The following is a 21,072-nucleotide window of genomic DNA, read 5'->3' on the forward strand; positions in this document are numbered from 1 at the left end:
AATTAGTTATCAAAGTCACCATTGTAATTAATGTATATTAATTAATACTACCCTACTTTGGGTACCTGTCATTTTCTTTAATTCATAAAGCGTGACCTGTAGTTCCTAACTACAAAGGCACACGCCTCTTGGTGATTTGTGGCATTCAGCATATGCAGAGCTGCACCTGGCACTTCCCAGGCAGGGATGGCTGCCGTAGTCCGTACTGATACTAGCTTGTCCCCCGGCTGTCCCAGGGGACATTTACACACGGGCCAGCAGCCCAGGAGTGTTCAGAATGCCTCCTCTTCTCATTGGTTGAATGAAAAACCTGCTTCGCTCCCACTCCCGACAAATGTACTACCTCTTCTGTTTTTAATCTTGTAGGGTGGGAGCAGAGAATTGCCTTGATGAAATAGCCCTTGGCACAGATCTGTGTTCTGGGCTGGGTGTTTAGGAGATGGGAGGTGAAGATCCCTCTGTTTCCGTGAGGAGAAATGGGCCGGCGTCCAATTGGGAGAAAGGAACAGCACTGGAGAAGAGTCAGGGGGACAGGGCAATAGTGCTAGAGATTGATCAGCTTTGTCCTTGATGCAATTTTGCCCAAAACCTCAGCTGCTAAGAATAATTTCACTTTGGTAGTGAAATTATTAGTTTATAGTGCTGGTCTCAAGACACAAGGTCTGACATAGACAAATTCTAACCTGTCTCCCCATTTAGACTCGCTGGTTCAGCCCAGTGTCTTCCCATCTACTTCTAAACCTTTATGGACGTAGTTCTCACAGAATTTACCTCTTTTCAGGATTTTTGCAATTCTTATATTCTTTCTGTGAATAGATCAGTTTCATATCTGACTGAAAACCATGTGCAGTATGCATTGTGAAAAATAAGAATGAGGTTCTGTATCACCTGCTCACAGAGCTGGTATTGCAAGCCTCGTTTGTAAAATAATCCTTCACTGTTCTTGTAAAACAGTGTTTCAGGTAACGGTTTGGAAGACCTACAGATTCCTTGTTGAGCCCTGCAAGGCTCTCTCGAAGAAAAGAGCCCCTGATCTGAATGTGGACAATGGTTAGGGAATAGTGAAGACGTGAAGACCTCAGAATGCCGAGGGCCAGCTGGAAAATGAGCTCACCCCTGAGGTAGTTGCTAGAATGTTGTCACGATGGTGAGAATGAAGGGATTCTGCAACTCTTGAAGAAAGTACTGGGGGCTTTTTGTTGATTATGTAAAAGCTTCCCAAACAGGAGATGGAGCATTTCCTGTCTTGAGGAATTTGCCTACAGTAGACATAGAGCAAGCTGCCTTCCGTTCTAGCCACAGGAGTTTCATATCCACTGAAAGAAATCATAAATTTCTTCTTTATATTTTTTGCTGTGTCTTAGTCAGATGTTTCTCTCCATGCACAATTTAGGTTTTGCTCTTCATACTCTGACCTTGAAGTGTAAGGGAGGAAACTTCTTTTTTCCCACCTAGATTCTTCTGCTGGTCCAATAATTAGATTGTCATAAAACAGTTTCACAGGAGAAAAATGTAATTTCATACATACAAGAACTCATAAAAATAGGCAACTCAAAGAAGTGACCAGGCAGGACACTTTTATACCTTTAAGACAAAGAAATAATAAATTTGTGAAGAATTAACAAGACAAAGAAGTTTGGGCTTGGGATAGCAAGTTAATGAAGAAGTAACAAGGGTGGTTTATACAGCCTTCTCAGCCCTGAATTTCTTATCTCTGGTGGTAAGGGTGTCTTCTGTGCCCAGGTGCAGGGAGACTGTCGTTCCCTGGGGAATTTATCTCCCACTTTGAAGAGGACAGAGGAGGTCAGAGTGTCCTTCTTGCACCAGCTGTTTCTTATGTAACTTTAATTCAAAATAAGATGCCACAGTAGCGTATTTTGAAGTGGACTGGTTTGAACCCCATTGAAGTAAGCAATGATTCTGCTCGTGGTAATTAGGAAAAAACTCAGCTCCTGTCAAGCCAGTAAGAAAAAGATAGGGGAGAATTCCACAGAAAATATAAATAACTTAAATATATAGAACGATGCCACTATCCTAACGGGAATAATTAACTGAAACTATGCTAGGTGCCATTTTTCAGCAGTGGGATTGGCAGAGATCCAACAGCCCATGGAATCCCGATTGCTGCACATCCATGGCAGCCTTCCTCAGGAGCTGCTAGTGAATGCGCTCATTGGCAGAGCCATCGGAGAGGGCAGTTCACTGCTTCTGCTGAGGGAACATACCCTCCGATTGTAGGAATTTGTCCTACAGATGCATTTTCATATATGAGGCAAGACATGCACATGGTGTCATGGTTTGTAGTTGCAAAAGACTGGCCATCTGCCAGGGTGGTCTGTAAATCGCAGCGCATCCACACAGTGGAGCACGACGCCGTCATAGAAACATGAACTCCTTGTGAAGCGACATGGAGAAACCTGCTCTCCTGGTAAATGGAAAGGGCAGAGCGCTACCCATGTGTGGAAAGGGCTGATCCAGTGGGCTACAGGGCTTTAAGATGAGGCTTAGGTCAGAATCATGGAAATCCATTGTTTCAAAGCGTGTTATCAGCAGACGCCGCCCTCTGTGTTCCCTTTGTTAAGAGGACCCACTTTTTTAAAAATTTTTTTTATTTTTAAAAAATTTTTTTATTATGTTAATCACCATACATTACATCATTAGTTTTTGATGTAGTGTTCCATGATTCATTGTTTGTGTATAACACCCAATGCTCCATGCAGTATGTGCCCTCCCCAATACCCACCACCAGGCTAACCCATCCCCCTTCCCCCTCCCCTCTAATTACTATTAGAAGTGGGAAGAGGACCCACTTCTAATAGTAATTCTGGTTTAACACCTTTGTTTTTGGTTTGGCAGAAAATTTCACACAGTTGAGTAGTCAGTATAACTTGTTAGTTCTTAAAAGAGCGACTTAATTCTCATTATCTCTGTATTCCAGTGTATGTCCAGTAAAGATTATTTCAAGAGCATGTAAAGTAAAACTCATGTTTTTATTACTTCTTATGTATTTCAGGGACAGACGTTTGCTTCAGCCTGCTCAGGTGTGTGACATTCTGAAGGGTGTCATTTTGGTAATCTGCTATTTTATGATGCACTATGTTGACTACTCCATGATGTATCACCTGATAAGAGGGCAGTCAGTCATCAAGCTCTACATCATCTACAATATGCTTGAGGTGAGTGAAGGCCCTCCTGTACCTGCACGGTTAGCCTAGCCCCCTGACCTGCACAGGCTTGATCGAGGCGCAGACTTGGAGCCCAATGATACAGAACACTCATCTGACAACTCTAGTATTGGGACTGCTGGCCTTGGTTCATACAGTCACTTGGAGACCTTGTTAAAATGCAGATTCTGATTAAGTAGTTCTGGGCTGAGACTGGAGACTCTCATCCTCATGATATGGTGCCTGCTCCTGGTCCTGGGTCCCCAGGGCATGACACGTCCTCAAGTAGGAGAGAAGAGTACCTGCTGTCCAGAGACTTTTTAGTCAGTACCCCCTTGAGAATGTAAATTGTCAGATGGTAGGGGAATTTGTTTGCAAATTCGTTGGAAACCCATGTATACTTCTTACTAAAACTTGGAAAATTATGAAAAAATGTTAGGATCTTATATATATTTGCTATAATAGATTTACTTTTAAAGTGCTTTGGAATTTTTACATAGAGCAAGTAAACATAACTTTCCCCATTTCTCCAAGTACTTAATATTTTCTAAAAAAGATTTTATTTATTTATTAGAGAGAGAGAGACAGAGATAGCAAGAGAGAGCACAAGCAGGGAGAAGAAGAGAAGCGGACTCCTCGCTGAGCAGGGAGCCCGACGCAGCACTCGATCCGAGGACCCTGGGATCATGACCTGAACCGAAGGCAGACGCTTAACCAATTGAGCCACCCAGGCGCCCCAATATTTTTAATGCAATATATTTCACTTTAAAGCAGTCAATATGTGAGACTCTGCTTTCATACAAAAAATAAAGGAAGCAGCTACACAAAGCAAAAAAAACATGCTTTGCTCTATAGGCAGAATTTTAATCAGTTCTTAAAATAGCAAGTTACTCTAGGTTATATGAGAAAACTTTTGAGATTCAAATGCAGTTTCCTATATTTTTAGGGACACAAATAAGGTCTACTTATCTTTTAACTTGGCTGGGAAAGGATTTTTCCTCGTGAGTGGGCAGATGGAGGGGTGTAGGGGCTGCTGGCCTTTCCGCTCTGAGGCTGCATTGCTGTGGTGGATGAGAGCTTTCCATCTCTTCCCAGAAGCCACGGAACTCTGGCCGTCCTGGTTCCTCCTAAATTCGTTGACCAATAGGATTTAAAACCACACCCCAGCTTCCTGATTCTAGGCTCGTTGCCCGTGCTCCTGCTCTGCCCCACCAAGTAGGATGCAGACAGCGTGGGTGAAGTTTGCGGGGCAGAGTAGCCATTCTTTCACAGAGAGAAAAGCCTGGGCTCCTCTCGTTCCTTCTGTGGCCTATCAGGCTCCTTCATTGCCTTCCTTCTTAGGGGACTGCAGGTGACGCGGGCTTCTCCCTACCCCCACGCTTAGTGCGTGTGCCCCCTAGTTTACAAAGCCCCCTGTAGGGTGGCCTCAACACTGTTATTAGAGAATAGGCCTCAAGGGAAAGGGTCCATGAATTGCTGATCAAATGGCTGAAATGCGTATTCGCTTTGCAGACTATACTTGTTGAAGTGGTTTCAGCATAGTGGACAAGAGTCCTGGCTCTGTTCTAGAGATAAGCCATCTCTGACCGAACCTCACTTCTTCCAGTCACTGCCTCGCTGCCCTGGACATGGCTGCTAGTTGCTGAGTGGGTCTAACTCTTACTGTCTCATCTGTGAATGCAGGTGCTAGGGGAATCACGAGCGTGCAGGGAAGCAGCGTAGAGACAGGGCTTAGCGCGGTGCCAGACGTGTGTTGAGTGCTCCCTAAACAGTGGGTCGCTGTTATGCCTGCGTTCGGCAAATATTTAATCGACAGTTACTTCATGCCAAGCATTGCCTTAAATCCTGAAGATCCAGAAGTGAGCAAAGCCTGTTCTTAAGGAGCTTATGTTCTGCAGGTGGAAAAGAGACTGTAGACCGGGAGGTATTTGGAAGTGATAAATACCGTGATGAAAAAGAACAGGGTGATGGATTAGAGACTATGGGAGCCAGAGATTGACAGTCTGGGTGTGGATGTAACATTCAGCCAAAGCCTGAATAATATATGCCCTCCTTTCTTTTTTGTCTGCTGCTTTTTATTCATCATACTCTGTTCATGGAGATCGATACCTCACAGTGTCTTTAGGAAGTAAATCTGCGTATTACATACTCTGTTGTTAATCCAAAACAAATTACAGCTACTGTTGTCTGTAAATATTAGGTGCAAATACAGTGGGTCAAATGATATATTTATCCTAAAGGACTTAAGTTCAAATCCTGAATCTGAATTTAAAGAATTAAAATCAGACTGTGATTGTGATGTGCCTCTCCCTTTTATTTTTGCCACTATGTAAGACTCTCCTTGTTATAAATATATAGCTAATTAGACAAAGTCTAATTCAAATAATACAAGATTTTGAGCACTCACTGTGTGTCAGAGAATAAAGAGATCCCTGCTCTTCTGTGGCTTGCCTTCTAGTGGGATTTAAAGTCAGAGCTCCAGTATTTTTGAGTTGCATCTGAGTTTTAGTAACATATTTAGGTGGAATATTAAGAAACACTTTTCAGAAAAAAAAAAAAAAAGGAAAGAAACATTTTTCCAATGATTTTTCTCCTTAGGTAGCAGATCGTCTGTTTTCATCATTTGGACAAGACATATTAGATGCTCTCTATTGGACAGCAACAGAACCTAAAGAAAGAAAAAGAGCCCATATCGGAGTGATCCCTCACTTTTTCATGGCTGTTCTCTATGTCTGTATCCTTTAGAATTACTGGAAATTTCAAGTCAGTGCGTATTCTATGTTATTTTATTTGGTTAGCTATTTCTCAGATTTAAAGGTGTATGTGTATGTGTGTCCTGAAGATTAACGTGAAATGTCTGCTTTCTTTTAATGAATTGGTTATAGTAGTAATTGTAAATTAAAGAGCCTCATGTATGTTTGCTCCCTTTAACTGGTAAAAAGCAGTTCTAGTCCCAGTGTGACTGATTAGATGGAAGAACTTGAGAATGCAAGGTTCGTATTTATACATACTTTATAGAGCTCAACATAACTTTCATACCTATACTGGAATTATTTGGAAGTTATCTTTAAGCCTATGAATTTTTTGTTAAAGCCTAGGGCTTAAAATATATATGGTTCATCTAGAGGTAAAATATGAAATTGATTGGGGAAGAATTTTGGAAGTTTTATCTCCTCTGCCCCCCACACCCCTTCTTAAAGCTTATCTTTTGAAGAGTTAAAGGCTTCACTATATAAACTGTGTGTGTGTGTGTATGTACCCATCTGTTTATTTGTACACACACATGCATAGCTACACTGAAGTTCCATATGGGGTCCAGACTCATTCACAGGAATGTGTACGGACTCTGAAAGTGTTGTACTTGAAAACGTTGGATTAATACTTGGAAAGATAAGATATCTATAAGTGTAATAGTTTGTTCCAAGAATGTGGAGTAAAACAGTTATTCTCATTTAAATAAACTATTCCATGTGTAATATGAATATAATTCTGCAACTTGTGAATATCTTCAAAAATGACGTGTAAAGAAGAATCTCAATTATCAGACATTTCTTATCATCTGACATCCCCACTCCCCCACCCCCTGCAGAACTATAGAAGCCAGTTGCTTCCAGACTAACTTTTACTTTGTGTTCTTTTCTATTTTAGAATGCAAATTAGCTAAGTCTCTTTTTTCAGTATTTACCATAGTTTATTCCACTTACTAGAAACTTTTTTGAGGGCTTGTTTCCCAGATCTTGTGCCAAATGCCAGAAGTCCAGAAAGAACAAGGTAACCATCTTCCCGGACTCACAGTCTAAGTGCATAGATGCCCAGAGGCTCATTTCTGCTTTTGTTTCGTATGGGTCCCGTACATATTACCTGTCAAATTTGTATCAACTATAGCTAATAAGATAATAAAACACTAACACAAGACTGGATTTAGAAAGCATGATCATCCCCCCCATTATTCACTTTCTAAATTACATAGTTTTATCTACTAATATGAAAACAGACAAGCTTTTTCCTTGACATCACTCACTGCTAGTTTTGCATGCAATTCTCATCATGGTTCAAGCAACAACTCTCAACGTGGCTTTTAACTCCCACAACAAGTCACTGCTTACTATCATGATGTCTAATAATGTAAGTATGAGATTTTATTTTGTATTTTTGAGGTTATATGGGCACTTTAATGGCAGTATTCTGGATGGAATAAAATTTTTTTTTTAAGTGTTATTTACTGTCCAGGAAGTTTTATATATAGCTTTGTCCATTTTTAAACTGTTATAATGATAAAGGTGATATTTTTGTTTACTATTTCAGTTTGTTGAAATTAAAGGAAGTGTTTTCAAGAAGTTTGAAAAGAACAATCTTTTTCAAATGTCAAATAGCGGTAAGTACACTTAGCTTCTACATGCAGCTTTAGGCAGTATGATTTTGCAATTCATTCTGAAACTCTGTGTCACATTTCCTCCGGGCTACTGCTTCTTTGACTTAGCTGTGCTTTCTCTAACTCCCTCAACATCTTTACTGGGTTTTCTTATTATCGTGGTTATCGTAATCTCAAGATATTCAAAAAGATAATAAAATATGACAAACATTTGTATAGCACCATACCATACTTTCAGAGCTTCTTTTTAATCCAGAAATTTCTTTGTAGCAGATGATATCCCATTTTATAGATGTGGAAACTAATGCACAGAGAGAGTAATTTGACTTCCCCAAGGTCACCTGCGCAGATGTCAAGAGCAGAGTTATGACTCTAAACCTCAGGTTGTCTCTCTGTACTCAGCTTTTTCAGTTATGCCTTACTGGCTCCTTACTAACCCTAAGAAGAATGAAAGCACAACATCTATCCCTGGAAACATTATCTTTCATAGTTACAAAATCAAAGCAGCATAGTGTCTTGGTTCTCAAAGTATAACCCATGGAACCCTGGAGGGGCCTCCCTGAGACCCTGGAGTGAAGTTCACAAAGTCAAGACTGTTTCATGAGAATATGAAGACATAATTCATCTCTCACCGTGTTGACATTTGTACTGTGGTGGGAAATGGGGGTGGAAGAGCCCACCCCCAGAATGGCTGTTCCCGTAGTCTGCCGCTGGTGAACGCTAGCAGGAGTACCGAGTGCCTGGCCTTCTCGTGCTTTGACGGTGTGAGTGGGAAATGCTACATTTGCCCTGGAAGACCTTCTGGTAGTTTCTTATACAGTTAAAGGTTTGCTTGTCCTATAACGTAGCAGCGAGAACACATTTTCACAAAAGACTTGTACAAGAAATATGGCAGCTTTATTCATAGCAGCCAAAAACTGGAAACAACCCAATGTCTGTCAGTAAGAAAGCAGATAAACAAATGGTGGTATGGTCATGCTGTGGAACACTACTCAGCTATTAAAACAGAAAAAAACCACTGATACGTTCAACCATGTACAAAACTGGAATTTCCATACCTGAATTAGGTCAGTGAAAGACATAAATGCCTTACCAATGTGACACCATCTTATATATAAAATAGTATATTGGGGCGCCTGGGTGGCTCAGTCGTTAAACGTCTGCCTTCGGCTCAGGTCATGATCCCCGGGTCCTGGGATCGAGCCCCGCATCGGGCTCCCTGCTCAGCGGGAAGCCTGCTTCTCCCTCTCCCACTCCCCCTGCTTGTGTTCCCTCTCTCGCTGTGTCTCTCTCTGTCAAATAAATAAATAAAATCTTTAAAAAAATAAAAAATAAAATAAAATAAAATAAAATAGTATATTTATTTTGCAGACATTTATATGTAATTGTACTTTCATAATCTTCTGACTAAAAGAAAGTTATACATGAACTATATTATTATTTATATACAGTAAAGAATATGTTAATTTTTTTTCAGATATTAAGGAACGATTCACGAATTATGTGCTTTTGCTAATAGTGTGTCTAAGAAACATGGAGCAGTTTTCTTGGAATCCAGGTACGTAACTCTTAACAGATACAGTGCCTTCTAATTTTACTCTTGAACCAAAAACCATTCTTTTACATGGAATAAAGTGAATATTGCAGAGAACTTCAAAAACTTTAGCTGCTCCGCGTCTTGGGTGTTGGAAATACCTGTTTGGGTAGAAGGGACTGATCATGTTCCCCGTAATGTGGCGGGTGGTAGGATGCCACACCGCATGAAGTAGTCTTTGGCCCGTCATTTCCTGTCAACCTCACAGTGTCTCTAGAGCTGGGTTGAGTGGACACTGCTCAGCACTGCAGCCTCTTTGTTTTCTTAACTGTAGTGTACTGGGGTTATCTAAATGCAGTCGGCTCTTTTTCATTTTCACGGTTCGCCAAAAGAACTTTTGTTCTTTCTTAACATTTGTTTTTTACTCATTCACTGTCTCTTAATTAGCATTTTGAATAAGGATAAATTGAAAAAAATATCATGTAAGGAAGTACATTTGGTTACTTATACATCTTTAAATCAAGGCTGACAGGAAGTTGTTGAGATTCTATGAATTTTCATTATCCATTCACTTAGCAGGCATTTCCATACAGCCAGGCACTGTAGCACACGTAGAGAGTCCTAAGATAGATGTAGGACTCCCAGGCTCATAGTAGAAATTGACAGGTGATTATAACACAGTCTGGTAATGCTGAGTGAGGTTGGTGGGAAATGGTCAAGTGCTCAGGTATCTCAAGTAATTGAGTTTTTTTATGTCTTGACATTTTTATGCAACCTCGTTCTTTAGGACCGAGATTATACTTTGCATTTTATTTATTGCCCTCAATGCCATGCACATTCCAGGCTTTTAATAACTTCTTGTTCATTTATTTTGGTTTGTTGCTAGTTTTCAGATACCTGTGAAAAACCAGAAATAGGTGTTAAATGAGATATATGATCTTGGAAATACATTTCCAGAAGTTATTTGCTTACAGAAGGCATAAGATCAAATGATCTATTTTCCAGTGGCTTGAGTTCCTGTCTGAATAGACCCAAAGTCTGCCTGACTTGGCAGCAAAGCTCTCCTCCACACACACTGGATTCTCCGTTTATAACCAAGGCAGCTAACATGGTATCTACGAGAGGCAGGGGAGTGGGCATGTGCGGCTGGTCCCGGCAGAACTCACATGGGATCAGCAGTCCTGGAGCAGGGCTGTTGTGCCCAAGGACAGTAATCCTGAGCCTGCTGACCACTGGGTGTTTGAAATCCTCTTCTCATTTGTATTGTGACTTTCAACTAGTTACCTTAGGTCTTGTTTATTACTGCTATGGCAGAGAGCGTGATAAAAGGAACACTTAATATTAATCTTTTACTCTTTGATTTCTTTAATTTCTTTTCTTAAAAACCAAAATACCATTTATGGAAGCTTCCTGTAAGTTTCCAAGATCATGAATAACATAAAAATAATACTAGCTATTTTGTGTGCCAGGCACATTATTCTGCACTTTATCTCCTTATTTAATTCTCATAATGGCCAAGTATAGAGACTTTTTATTTTGTAGATGAGGAAACTGGAGCTTAGGTCATTAAGAAACTTGCCCGAGGTCATGGAGCCAGTTAGTGGCAGAGTTCAATGTTGAAAGAAGTTTCCTGATTCCCAAAACCCCAACACGATGCCAGGCCCACTGAAACTGCCAGCACAGAGGGTCAGAGCTACAGTCTCTCCACCCCGCCCTCCAGGGCCCAGATCCCAAATTGCCTAGGTCCTTGTCAACGGTTCTAACCTTTTCTTGCTCAGTCCCGCCCTTATATCCTTCTTCAGGGTCTCAGGAGGTTATTTGTTTGCATTTTTTATCAGGTACTTGATACCAAATTGACATTTTAATAAATATGATAAAGATGAGCAAATGTGACAGATTGCATCAGTGTGACAGTGAAATAAATGATCAGTATCTTTAAGTCATAGTAATAAAGAGGGGAAGAGATTGTTCAGTTGACTTCAGCACCTGTCCCTACTAGCTATTTACTGTCACATTAGGCAGCTATAGAATTAAAGGATGTTATGACAAGCTTGCTTAATTAGCCATTCTACCAGTGTATTGGCTCCATGAAGAAAGTTGGGGGCTCTGTTCACCTCTGTGTCCTGCCCCTCAAGGGTTTAGCACAGAGAAAATACAGAATAAATAGCTATTGAGTGAGTTATCCTTTAACTTGATAAAATATAGCTCTTTTGATAATTAACTGAATGCTAGTTGTGTCTCTGTTATCATTTATTGACAACATTGTAGGTTAGCCCTGTGGAGATTTCAGATTTCTATGGCAGTCTGTGGTATTATGGTATATGATGTTCTATTCATATTAAGAGATTTAATTGTCTCTTTTCCCCTGTCCTTTCTAGATCACCTCTGGGTGTTGTTTCCAGATGTCTGTATGGTGATTGCATCAGAAACTGCTGTGGATATTGTAAAACATGCCTTTATCACCAAGTTCAATGACATTACCGCAGATGTATGTATTTTAATAAGCAATTCAGTGTTTAATGTTGATTTCTGTGCAAACTGGTGCAGCCACTCTGGAAAACAGTATGGAGGTTCCTCAGAAAGTTAAAAACAGAACTACCCTATGACCCAGCAATTGCACTACTAGGTATTTATCCAAAGGATACAAAAATACTGATTTGAAGGGGCACATGCACCCCAATGTTTATAGCAGCTTTATCAATAATAGCCAAATTATGGAAAGAACCACAAATGTCCATTGACTGATAAATGGATAAAGAAGATGTGTGTATGTATGTATACACACACACACACACACACACACATCAAAAAGAAATCTTGTAATGACGTGGATGGAACTAGAGTGTGTTATGCTAAGCAAGATAAGTCAGAGAAAGACAAATACCATATGCTTTCACTCATGTGGAATTTAAGAAAGCAGATGAACATAGGGGAAGGGAAGGAAAAATAAGATAGAAATCTAGAGGGAGGTAAACTGAGGGTTGCTGAAGGGGAGGTGGGCGGGGAATGGGATAAAGGAGTGATGGGTATTAAAGAGGGCACTTGTTGGGATGAGCAGTGGGTGTTATATGTAAGTGATGAATCACTAAATTCTACTCCTGAAATCAGTACTACAGTATGTGTTAACTAACTTGAATTTAGATTTAAAAAATAAAAAATAATAATTATGAAAAGTAATATTTTCTAAAGCAAAAAAATAATGTTGACTTCTGCTTAATATTATAAAGATGTAAAATAAGGCTAGGTTTACTCCATTTATTAAGATAAGAGTACTACTTTGAAGTTAGAATTATAATTTTAAATTTTTAAAAAGTATTATACTACAGAAAGTATGTTATTTCAGTATTGAACAAACCTGGTTCCATACTTTTGGGTGGAAGTGTAGTTTGGCCAATAGTTCAGGTCGGAGTAGAGTGTCGCTAACTCAATCATTATAAATTGTTAATACTATCATCTGTGTACTTAAACTTTTAAAAATCACATTGTTTTTATTTAAGCATAGACTATCAAACCTTTTCTCTCTGGCTAGATTTTTTTAAGTATTTTGTATTTAAAAACTGATTATTTTTCTGTGACTGTAGATTTCTGAAAAGTTGTAGAAGACAGCTTTTTTTGGTGAAAGCACTCAGGAGATTTGCTTTATGTTTCATCCAGCTGTTCTGTGGACTTGCCACAAATAGATGTGTGCTGTAGGCCCATCATACACAAAGCCTGGGAGTTCCGGCGCCCTCCCCATTCCTACCTCAGCCCCTAAATGAATATTCACTTGGACAGTTTCCTAGATGTTATTTGGGTTGTACTTTGTCTTACCGTGGTACTATTTCAAAAGGCAGAGATTTGAAATCTAACGTGGTTGCAACTGCTACAATGTGATGATTTGATTAAGAGCTTCTGAATGCTTTAATAAACTTAAATAAGATTTTGCACTCTTTTATAAAGCACTGATCAAGTAATTTCACTGTTTACTCTCTTGGTTTCCTCAGTGCAAAATGGTCCCGTTTTCATGGGATCATTTTCTGAGCATCTGAAGTCAAAATTAATAAACTTGATTCAAGTACTTAGTGCAGTTTTTAGTGAAATGACAGTTTCCAGTGCTTTCGTAAATGTTACATTCTCAAACTCAGTTTTACATCTTGCTTAGCACCCATTGTTTGAATTGAGGTATCATTATTGTTATATAGACAGTAATAATTTTTAAACTAGGCATTTAAAATTTCAAAATTATTTTATATTTATTATGCTACTTAAAATAGCCACTCTCCCCCAAATTCTAAACTCTCAGGATCATAATCATTGACTATTTATCCCTCTTTGAAGAAAAATCTTTAAAAAGCTTGTGAACATAACAGTTGGGGCTGAGGCTTTTTTACCTTTACTGTAGGAAAACAGAGAAGCACTACCCAGGTGTCTCCTTGGCTATCAGCACCTTTTTCCTGGTTAATTATTAAACGTTTTCATCTACAAAGTCAATTAAATCTTTGCATATTGTATATTTGTACTATATCACTTAATATTTCACTCTTATTTGTCTTTAGGTCTACAGTGAATATAGAGCCAGCCTTGCTTTTGACCTTGTTAGCAGTCGACAGAAAAATGTGAGCATTATATCGAAGACGTAGTAGTCTGAAATTACCTGAACAATGGTTTAACTTAGTGTGGAATATTGGTTAAGGGAAAGTTGCGTAAACTTCAACTTCCTGCTTATCTCTGTTCTCAACACTATGTTTGTAATTTAGTAAAATAATCATAGTACTTAGTATTAAATAAGGTATGATTTCTGTAGCATACTAGCAGTTATACAACTTCGGATTTAAAACTTCTTATGAACATTTAGATTTCCACATTTTACTCAATTACATAATAGTTGCCGGGTTTTCTTTTTGTGCATAGCTTCCCCCGTTGAGAACGTTTGCTGGTGGTAAGTGGAAGTGAACTTTTTCAGTTCCAGAAATCCTTCTCTCCTTTCTCTGTGCAGGCATATACTGATTACAGTGACTCCGTGGCACGGAGGATGGGGTTCATCCCTCTCCCACTAGCTGTTCTAGTAAGTTCGTACTTTTTTCCCTTTTCTACAATGAGATAGCTATTATGATAAAGTATTAATAAATGAATTATCAAGAAGTTTGTTTCAGAAGGACCTGATATAAAAATTTACTAAAGGGTAAATGATCTGGAAGGAAATTTTAAGTTACAGTATTATTCTTTTGGATTTTGAGCTGTCCAACAGATAAGTAATTTTAACAAATATTTTATGTAATGGCTTTCCTGGTAATGAGAGTACTCATTTTTGCTTATTCATTTGGCAAAGATTTTTCTTTTTGAGTGGAAATGCCTAGTGGTAGGCATGTGCAACCACTGTAGCGTGTATTAACGGAAGTCTGAGAAGTCGATCCAGCATTTCTAAAAGGCAGTTGGACTGCTTTGATGCAGTAATTGGAGTTCTAGGAATTTATCCTAAGAAAATAGTTATAAAAGGCACATGATCATTTATAGGCAAGATTATGCATTGCAATGGCATTTACAATAGTAAAAGTTTGGAAAGAAATAAAATAGGTTAAATAAATTTTGTTATGCTCAAGTGAAGACATAGTCCCTGTCCATTATAGTCATTATTTTTTACAATTGTTCCAGAGTTTTTACAATGAAAATTTTTACTGTTATACTTAGAAAAAATATATATATATATATTTTTTAAATATTAGCACTGAAATGTATTAAATCAATCCAAAAAATAGTCACCAACTTTGAATATTTTAATGAATTGCTCAGAACAGTCTTGCAAGAAGTTACTAGCCACATCAGGCTATAATAATGTTAATTAAGGTTTGCTGGCTGTACCTGTATTTGATTATGTTCCTCGTTGGCTACCTACTCTCACATCAAAACAAATGCAACCGTCTTTTTGCCAAAGGACATCTAGAGTTCTCCCCCTAGATGCAAAGTGTCATGGAAGTCAACTAAGATGTATAAAGAAATTGTAAGTGATACCAGCTGTATTTGAGACCAGCTTGCCTGACCTTTTTTAAAGGCTGGAAGATTAATAGATTTAATGTTATATAAATTTCATTGTGACTTTCCAGACAACCGCATCCTCAATGTTTTCAGTTCTATTAGTAACTTGTTTGTTACATAATAACATAGCTTTCTTTTGTTTGGGAAAAGGAACTCCTAGACCTGTGGAAAAACAAGAGTATTTTAAGGAGTAAAATTGTTTAAGAGATTGATAGAATGTTAAAATTTTTCTGCATTTGTTTCCTAGAACTGGAAACATGATAGATATAGTGTAATAAGGATAAACCTAGGTTGCCTGACTTCTTTTATTTTTAAAGGATTGGTTAAATGATTGGATTTAAATGTGGCTCTGCTTTGCCAAATAATAACTAACTAGTAGCAATTTATTTGCCAGAAAACTCTATTCATAATTAGTATGGATTTTTTAATTTAGTATTTTTAAATTTTTCTCTGGCCTTTGTTTTATTCCTTAAATGAGTTTTTATGGTTGTTGTACCAAAAGATTTAAGTTTAGCTAATAATTGATTAATGAAGTGCTTCTGGAGAACCTCCTGCATTTTCAGAGGGGATAATGCAGTTAGGCAGTGATCCAGCGGGTTTTCTCCTGTAGCACTTTTCTCGCAGAGCGCCAAAGTGACTCCGTAGCTTTGGCAGCCATCTAGGAGCCTTGAGGAATATTCTGAGGCCTCTTTAAGGCTCATGAGTGGCAATGTTTCTCTCTAAATGTTACCTTACGTCCTAAAATGAAATCATATCCAGGCAAAGTAAAAGAAATGATATATTAAGGTCTCATGGAAATTAAGCTTTAGATATACATACCCTAAAATTACCTAATAATATGTTAGATAAAAATGAAATCACTTAAGCCTTGAATGCAGCAATTGGCTTGCCTTTCATATTAATCAGTAAAATCCTAGAGCCACGTTAACGTCCACCACGAATACTTGTACAGCAGGTCATCTCCCCAGTAGAGCCTGTGACAGACAAGGACTTCCATATAGGTCTAATCGTAGTGAACCTTCAGGGAACACGTGACAGTTCCCTCGATCTCTACCCAGTTGTTCTTTTACTAAAAGCATTTGTAAAATATGGTTTAAAATATATCTTACGGTATTTATTTAAGACACTCTAATAGAGTTCCACTTGATGATAACTTAACATTGCTGGATAAGGTCTGTTATTTTCCCAGACTTTCCATTTACATGTAGCAGTCCCCCTAGACCTTAAGATGTAGACACATTATTAAGCTGAACCTGTAACGTATAAATATTTTCCAGTGACAGACCCACCAGATTAATTCAGCACACTTCCAAGGACAGTGCTGTGATAACTCCGTTTTTTCAAGCAGTACACAGCTCCTAAGGCTCCCTTTTCCCTCTCTTCCCCGGAAGTCACTGTGGGTTCCTAAAAAGACTCTCAAGGAAAGACAAAGAAAGCAAGAACAAGGGAAGGGTGCGCTACATGGTTCTAGCTCTGGTGGGCACACATGCAGCAAGATGAATTTATTTGTATTTTCCAGAGTGATTTTTTATTTTAAAAAATCAGCTGATTTGCATCTCGGGGGGGTACAACTAAATGGGTCATTCACGAACCTAGATACAGTGCCCGACTTCAGAGAGTCAGCAACAGCTGAACATGACATTAGCCACAGGCATCCTAAATTTGCCTGAACAAATCCAAATCGACCACAGAAGTTTTCACAAGCAGCCAGATGTTCATGCAAATTGAAAAATCTAGAACTGCTTACTTGGATTTAGACAAAGCCTGCAGGAGTGTATCTAAAATGTTGAAATCAGCATGGAGAAGTCTTTATTTAAATATTAACTAATAACTCTGTGGTTGTATGTTTTGTTTGTGTGTTTTTGTTGGTTTGTTTCTGGCTAGCTCATCAGAGTTGTAACAAGCTCAATTAAAGTGCAAGGAATCCTGTCTTATGCCTGTGTCATACTCTTCTATTTTGGGTAAGATTAACTGTTCTTGAATATGTTTTTTGATTGTACAGTAAAGTATGTATGCAAGATGTAATGGAAGTTACTTGCAACCAAAGCACCCTACATCCATTCTCACTGGCCTGGGGCTCCCTTAACAGCACATACCTCCAGTTGTGTTCGTGACTTGGTGACGTTCAGTGAAATATGCTGCTGTTTGGTACTAGTATTAATAGCACTGTCGATTTTATTTTAATCTTTAGCGGAATCAGTTAAAGCTCTTTCTGCTTAGGGTTTCAGTTGCATTCCTATTTCCTCTCACGATAAAATCTGCCATTACAATCAGACATTTTCCTGTGTTTAAAAACATCTTTAACTCAGTGAATCCATGGGTCTCTCCCCACTGAGGTTCTGCTCAGGTTCTAGGAGTCAGGATGCCCCCCTGGCCATCAAGCCTCTGTCCCTGCAGTGTCCCAAGCCATGTCATCAGTACCTTGATTGGTGGCTTTGGTTTGACACTGGGCACATAGGAAATTGTGTTGAGGCAGGGAGCCTGGGGCCTTGATTTCTCCTAGAGCCTGCCCCTTTTTCATACTACAGGAACTGACTCACAGCTTCTAAAGGTCAAGGAACCATACACATCTCTCAGTTTTTTGACATTAAAAACCATGAGATCCTACATCTCTGGTGCAAATGCTCACATAGCACTCCAAAGTTCTTGGCATTGTGCCTTGTTCATCAAGGGCTGTTGCTATAATTGCTTCCATCTTTGTTTAACAAAATATTCTTTTGTTTTTCTTTTGACCTAAACTGGGAAGTGAAGCATGTGTATGCAACATTGAAAAACCTTTGTTTAGTTACAGTTGTGTGTGTGTAAATCACCAAAGTGGACGTGCCTTAAGCTGAATGACTGAAAATTCACGACGCCCCCATCACTGTTCCCCTCGATAGTCCACAGAGGCCCAGCTTCTCACTGACCTTTCCACTCCACTCATTTCTCCTTATTACCTTATATCAGGGTAGTGCCCAAATTATCCTCTCCTCCTTCAAAATCTTTCCCAAACCACCTTGTCCCTGAAGCTTTCTTTATTCTGTGACCTCACCAAGCCCAGGACTCTCCCTTGAGTGTGGACAAGTCAGAATTCAGTTGGGCCTCCTGGCACACAGTGCTGGGCTTTCTCCCCACCGCCTCAGGTTCTGCCTCTTTCCCCCCAGACTTGCCATGGCCTGAGCTGCAGGTGGAAGGCCTCTGCCCTCCTCCTGCAATCGGCACTCCTCAGTGAGCACCCGCTAGGCGCCAGGTACCGGGCCTGGGGCAAGACTAGGGCCCTGCCTTTGCAGCACTGAAATTCTAGTGGAAAAACAGACAACCAGAAAAGCAAATCTCTGTAAAGTGAGAGTTTATAGTAATCGTCAGGAAGAAAAATAGGGTAGTGTAAGGAGATGGAGAACAGCGGAGGTGCCTGCCTTCCAGCCTCTCTGGTGAGCTTCAGTGGAGACCAGCTGGAGCGAGGGAGAGAGCCATGCGGATGCCTGGGAGGATAGCAGACTCAGCAGAGGCGACACAGGACAGGCCCGACAGGAACAGCAGCGGGGAGCCCGGGCGCCAGGAGCACAGCGGTCAAGACGGAGCATCGCAGAGGACACCCAGCAGCCCCGGGAAGGGCTCGGGTTCCGGCTGAGGGAAGGAGGAACCCCTGGAGGCTTCAGAGCAGAAGAGGGCTAGATCCAGCTGGCTTCTGGCCAGGACCACTCTGGCGGCTGTGTGGAGAACGGCCTGGAGTGTGGCAAGAGGAGAAGCAGACCTCGGGCCAAGTCAGGAAGCGGTTACGGGCCTCCCAGGGACCGGGAACTGTGGCTGCCACGCCAGTGGTAGCAGTTGGAGTGCTAACAATTTGTCAGCTGGTGGCTTTGTTGAAAGTGGAGCCAGACAGGACTTGCCGGTGAATGATTGGATGTGAGGTGTAAGGGAACCTAAGGAATCAAGTGTGATTGCAGGGTTTGGGGCCCAAGCAAGGAGGGTAGTGGAATCGCCATACTGCAGTGGGGAAGCCTGTGAGAAATACATGCGGGTGTGATTTTGTGTTGTTTTCTTTTGTGTTTTGGAAGGCTTGGCTGTAGTAAGTTTGAAATCCTGTTAGATATCCCCAAGGCAGGGTCAGGGAAGCAAGGGAAGGTACGAGTAAGGAGTTCCAAGCACAGTCGGGTCTGGGGATAAATTGGGGAGTGTTTTGCCGTGAAGATCCTGGGGGCCATGGATCTAATGTGAGGTCCTCCTTGGATGTTTGCATTCTTAGCTCCTGGAGGGGAGAGTCTAGGGTCAGTGAAGGAAACCTGTTTGCTTCTTTCTTTGACCTCCCTGCCAGGCCCCTCCTTAGCCTCGCCCCCACTGACTCGCAGTTTCCTGTGACTGTCAGGATCTCACCTCAGCCATAGAGATAGCAGCCGCCTCTTCACTCATGTGACGCTGGAGTGGGGTCCGTGGTTGTCATTTAAGGTCCCCATACATGAGAAGATACCAACATGAAAAGTAGTTTTTCAGAATTTTTTTTGCCAGATTTGTATCAGATACCTTAAAATGTCGTATACATTTTGGTCCCAGAAATTCCACTTCGATAATTATAGCTATCTATGCATTTATCTTAAGGAGATACAGATTTAATCTAAGTTTTCCTAATTAGAAACTTTTAAATAGAAACAAAATATTGGAAATAACCTAAATATCCAGAAATTAAGGGCTTTAGAGGGTAAGGGCTTCCGGCGGCTTTGTTATATGGTAACTCAAACAGTGAAATATTATAAGACATTAAAATAATGTCCCTGAGGAATATTAACTGGTAGGGAAAATATTCATAATAATATATATGTAAAACAAAAATAGCATTTAGCAAAATTGGTGGACATTGCTGTGTGCCAAGCACTGTTCTGAGCACTGACTGGAATCACCACTGGATTCATGGCTAAGAAATGCACTCAGGTCCACACAGGTTCTAAGCAGTGAGTCAGGATTTGAACTCACTTGGCACCCAGAATCTGCCCTGGCCCCGAACTCCAGCCCCTACTGCTTTGTAATATAGACTCTGTTTCTAAACAGTGGAAAAGTACGGATTGGTATAAATTCATAAAAGTGACTGAAACATAGCATACCAAATATCACAGTGAGTAGTGCTGGACTCTGGAATTAGAAGTTATTTTTTGTTCATCTACATTTACTAAATACATTTGTTTTGCAGTGAAAGAATAAATGTTAAATATTTGTACCAGGTAAAACTTCAAAGTGGTATAATTTCTTGTTGTAATGAGAACTAAGGAATCGATCAGGCATTTTCCCTTGTGGTAAAGAAGCCTCATGGGAAACTCGCCCATCCCAGACTCGGGCCTCCGGCTCCCAGGCCCACGCTCCTCACCTGGCCCTGTGCCTTCTCGTTAGCAGTGGTAGAAGATGACGTTCGCTGTGACTGAGATGAATTCCAACCATGGGTGTTTGTTTCCTTCTGGTTTTAGGTTGATATCCCTGAAAGTACTTAATAGCATTGTGCTGTTGGGGAAATCATGCCAGTATGTGAAGGAGGCCAAGATGGAAGACAAGTTGTTTAATCCCCCTCCAGCCAGTGCACCAGGCAAACCACCTAATAAATCACAGAACAAATGTAAACCCTCTCAAGGTACGTTTGGTTCCTTCCATCCCTTGTGTGAATCATTTTCCAAAGAGTTAATTATCTGAATTTTCCCTAGTAAATCACTGTTTGGTCAGTGTTTCGCAGTGCTTTCAAGATTTGATTTCACTTTGCTGAGTTGTCTTTAATATTTGTATTTTAGATCTCATCGCAGATACACCTAACACAGTGCTCTGAGTTTTTACATTTATTCCTTATCCAGGAGATGATCGTTGAGCACCTGTTACAGGACAGGCCTGGGGATACGGCAGTAGGGAGGAAGGGCAGCGCCGATTCTGACTTGCTGGGGAGACGGGGAGAAAGCAAGGGGGCAGTCGTGCTGTAGAGAAAACGACAGCCGGGTCAGAAAAGGGAAGTGTGACTGGGAATCCAAAACTCCGCCAGC

General features: G+C 40.2%; 1 protein-coding gene across 5 annotated transcripts in view; it reads left to right on the top strand.

Moving 5' to 3' along the window:
* Positions 1-21,072, top strand: part of TAPT1 (transmembrane anterior posterior transformation 1) — a 60,289-nt gene that overhangs the window by 35,038 nt on the left and 4,179 nt on the right. For all 5 annotated transcript variants that reach the window (XM_035005246.1, XM_035005248.1, XM_035005250.1 and 2 more), the window contains 10 exons: positions 3,014-3,176; positions 5,763-5,898; positions 7,192-7,289; positions 7,470-7,539; positions 9,014-9,094; positions 11,449-11,558; positions 13,606-13,665; positions 14,046-14,114; positions 16,967-17,043; positions 20,515-20,675. In XM_035005246.1, coding sequence (XP_034861137.1) covers positions 3,014-3,176; positions 5,763-5,898; positions 7,192-7,289; positions 7,470-7,539; positions 9,014-9,094; positions 11,449-11,558; positions 13,606-13,665; positions 14,046-14,114; positions 16,967-17,043; positions 20,515-20,675 — 1,025 coding nt within the window. The remainder of the gene's footprint in view (positions 1-3,013; positions 3,177-5,762; positions 5,899-7,191; positions 7,290-7,469; positions 7,540-9,013; positions 9,095-11,448; positions 11,559-13,605; positions 13,666-14,045; positions 14,115-16,966; positions 17,044-20,514; positions 20,676-21,072) is intronic.

This window comes from Mirounga leonina, unplaced genomic scaffold (assembly GCF_011800145.1).
Source record: "Mirounga leonina isolate KUSES-001 unplaced genomic scaffold, KU_Mleo_1.0 Mir_129, whole genome shotgun sequence".
NCBI classification, from domain to species: Eukaryota; Metazoa; Chordata; class Mammalia; order Carnivora; family Phocidae; genus Mirounga; species Mirounga leonina.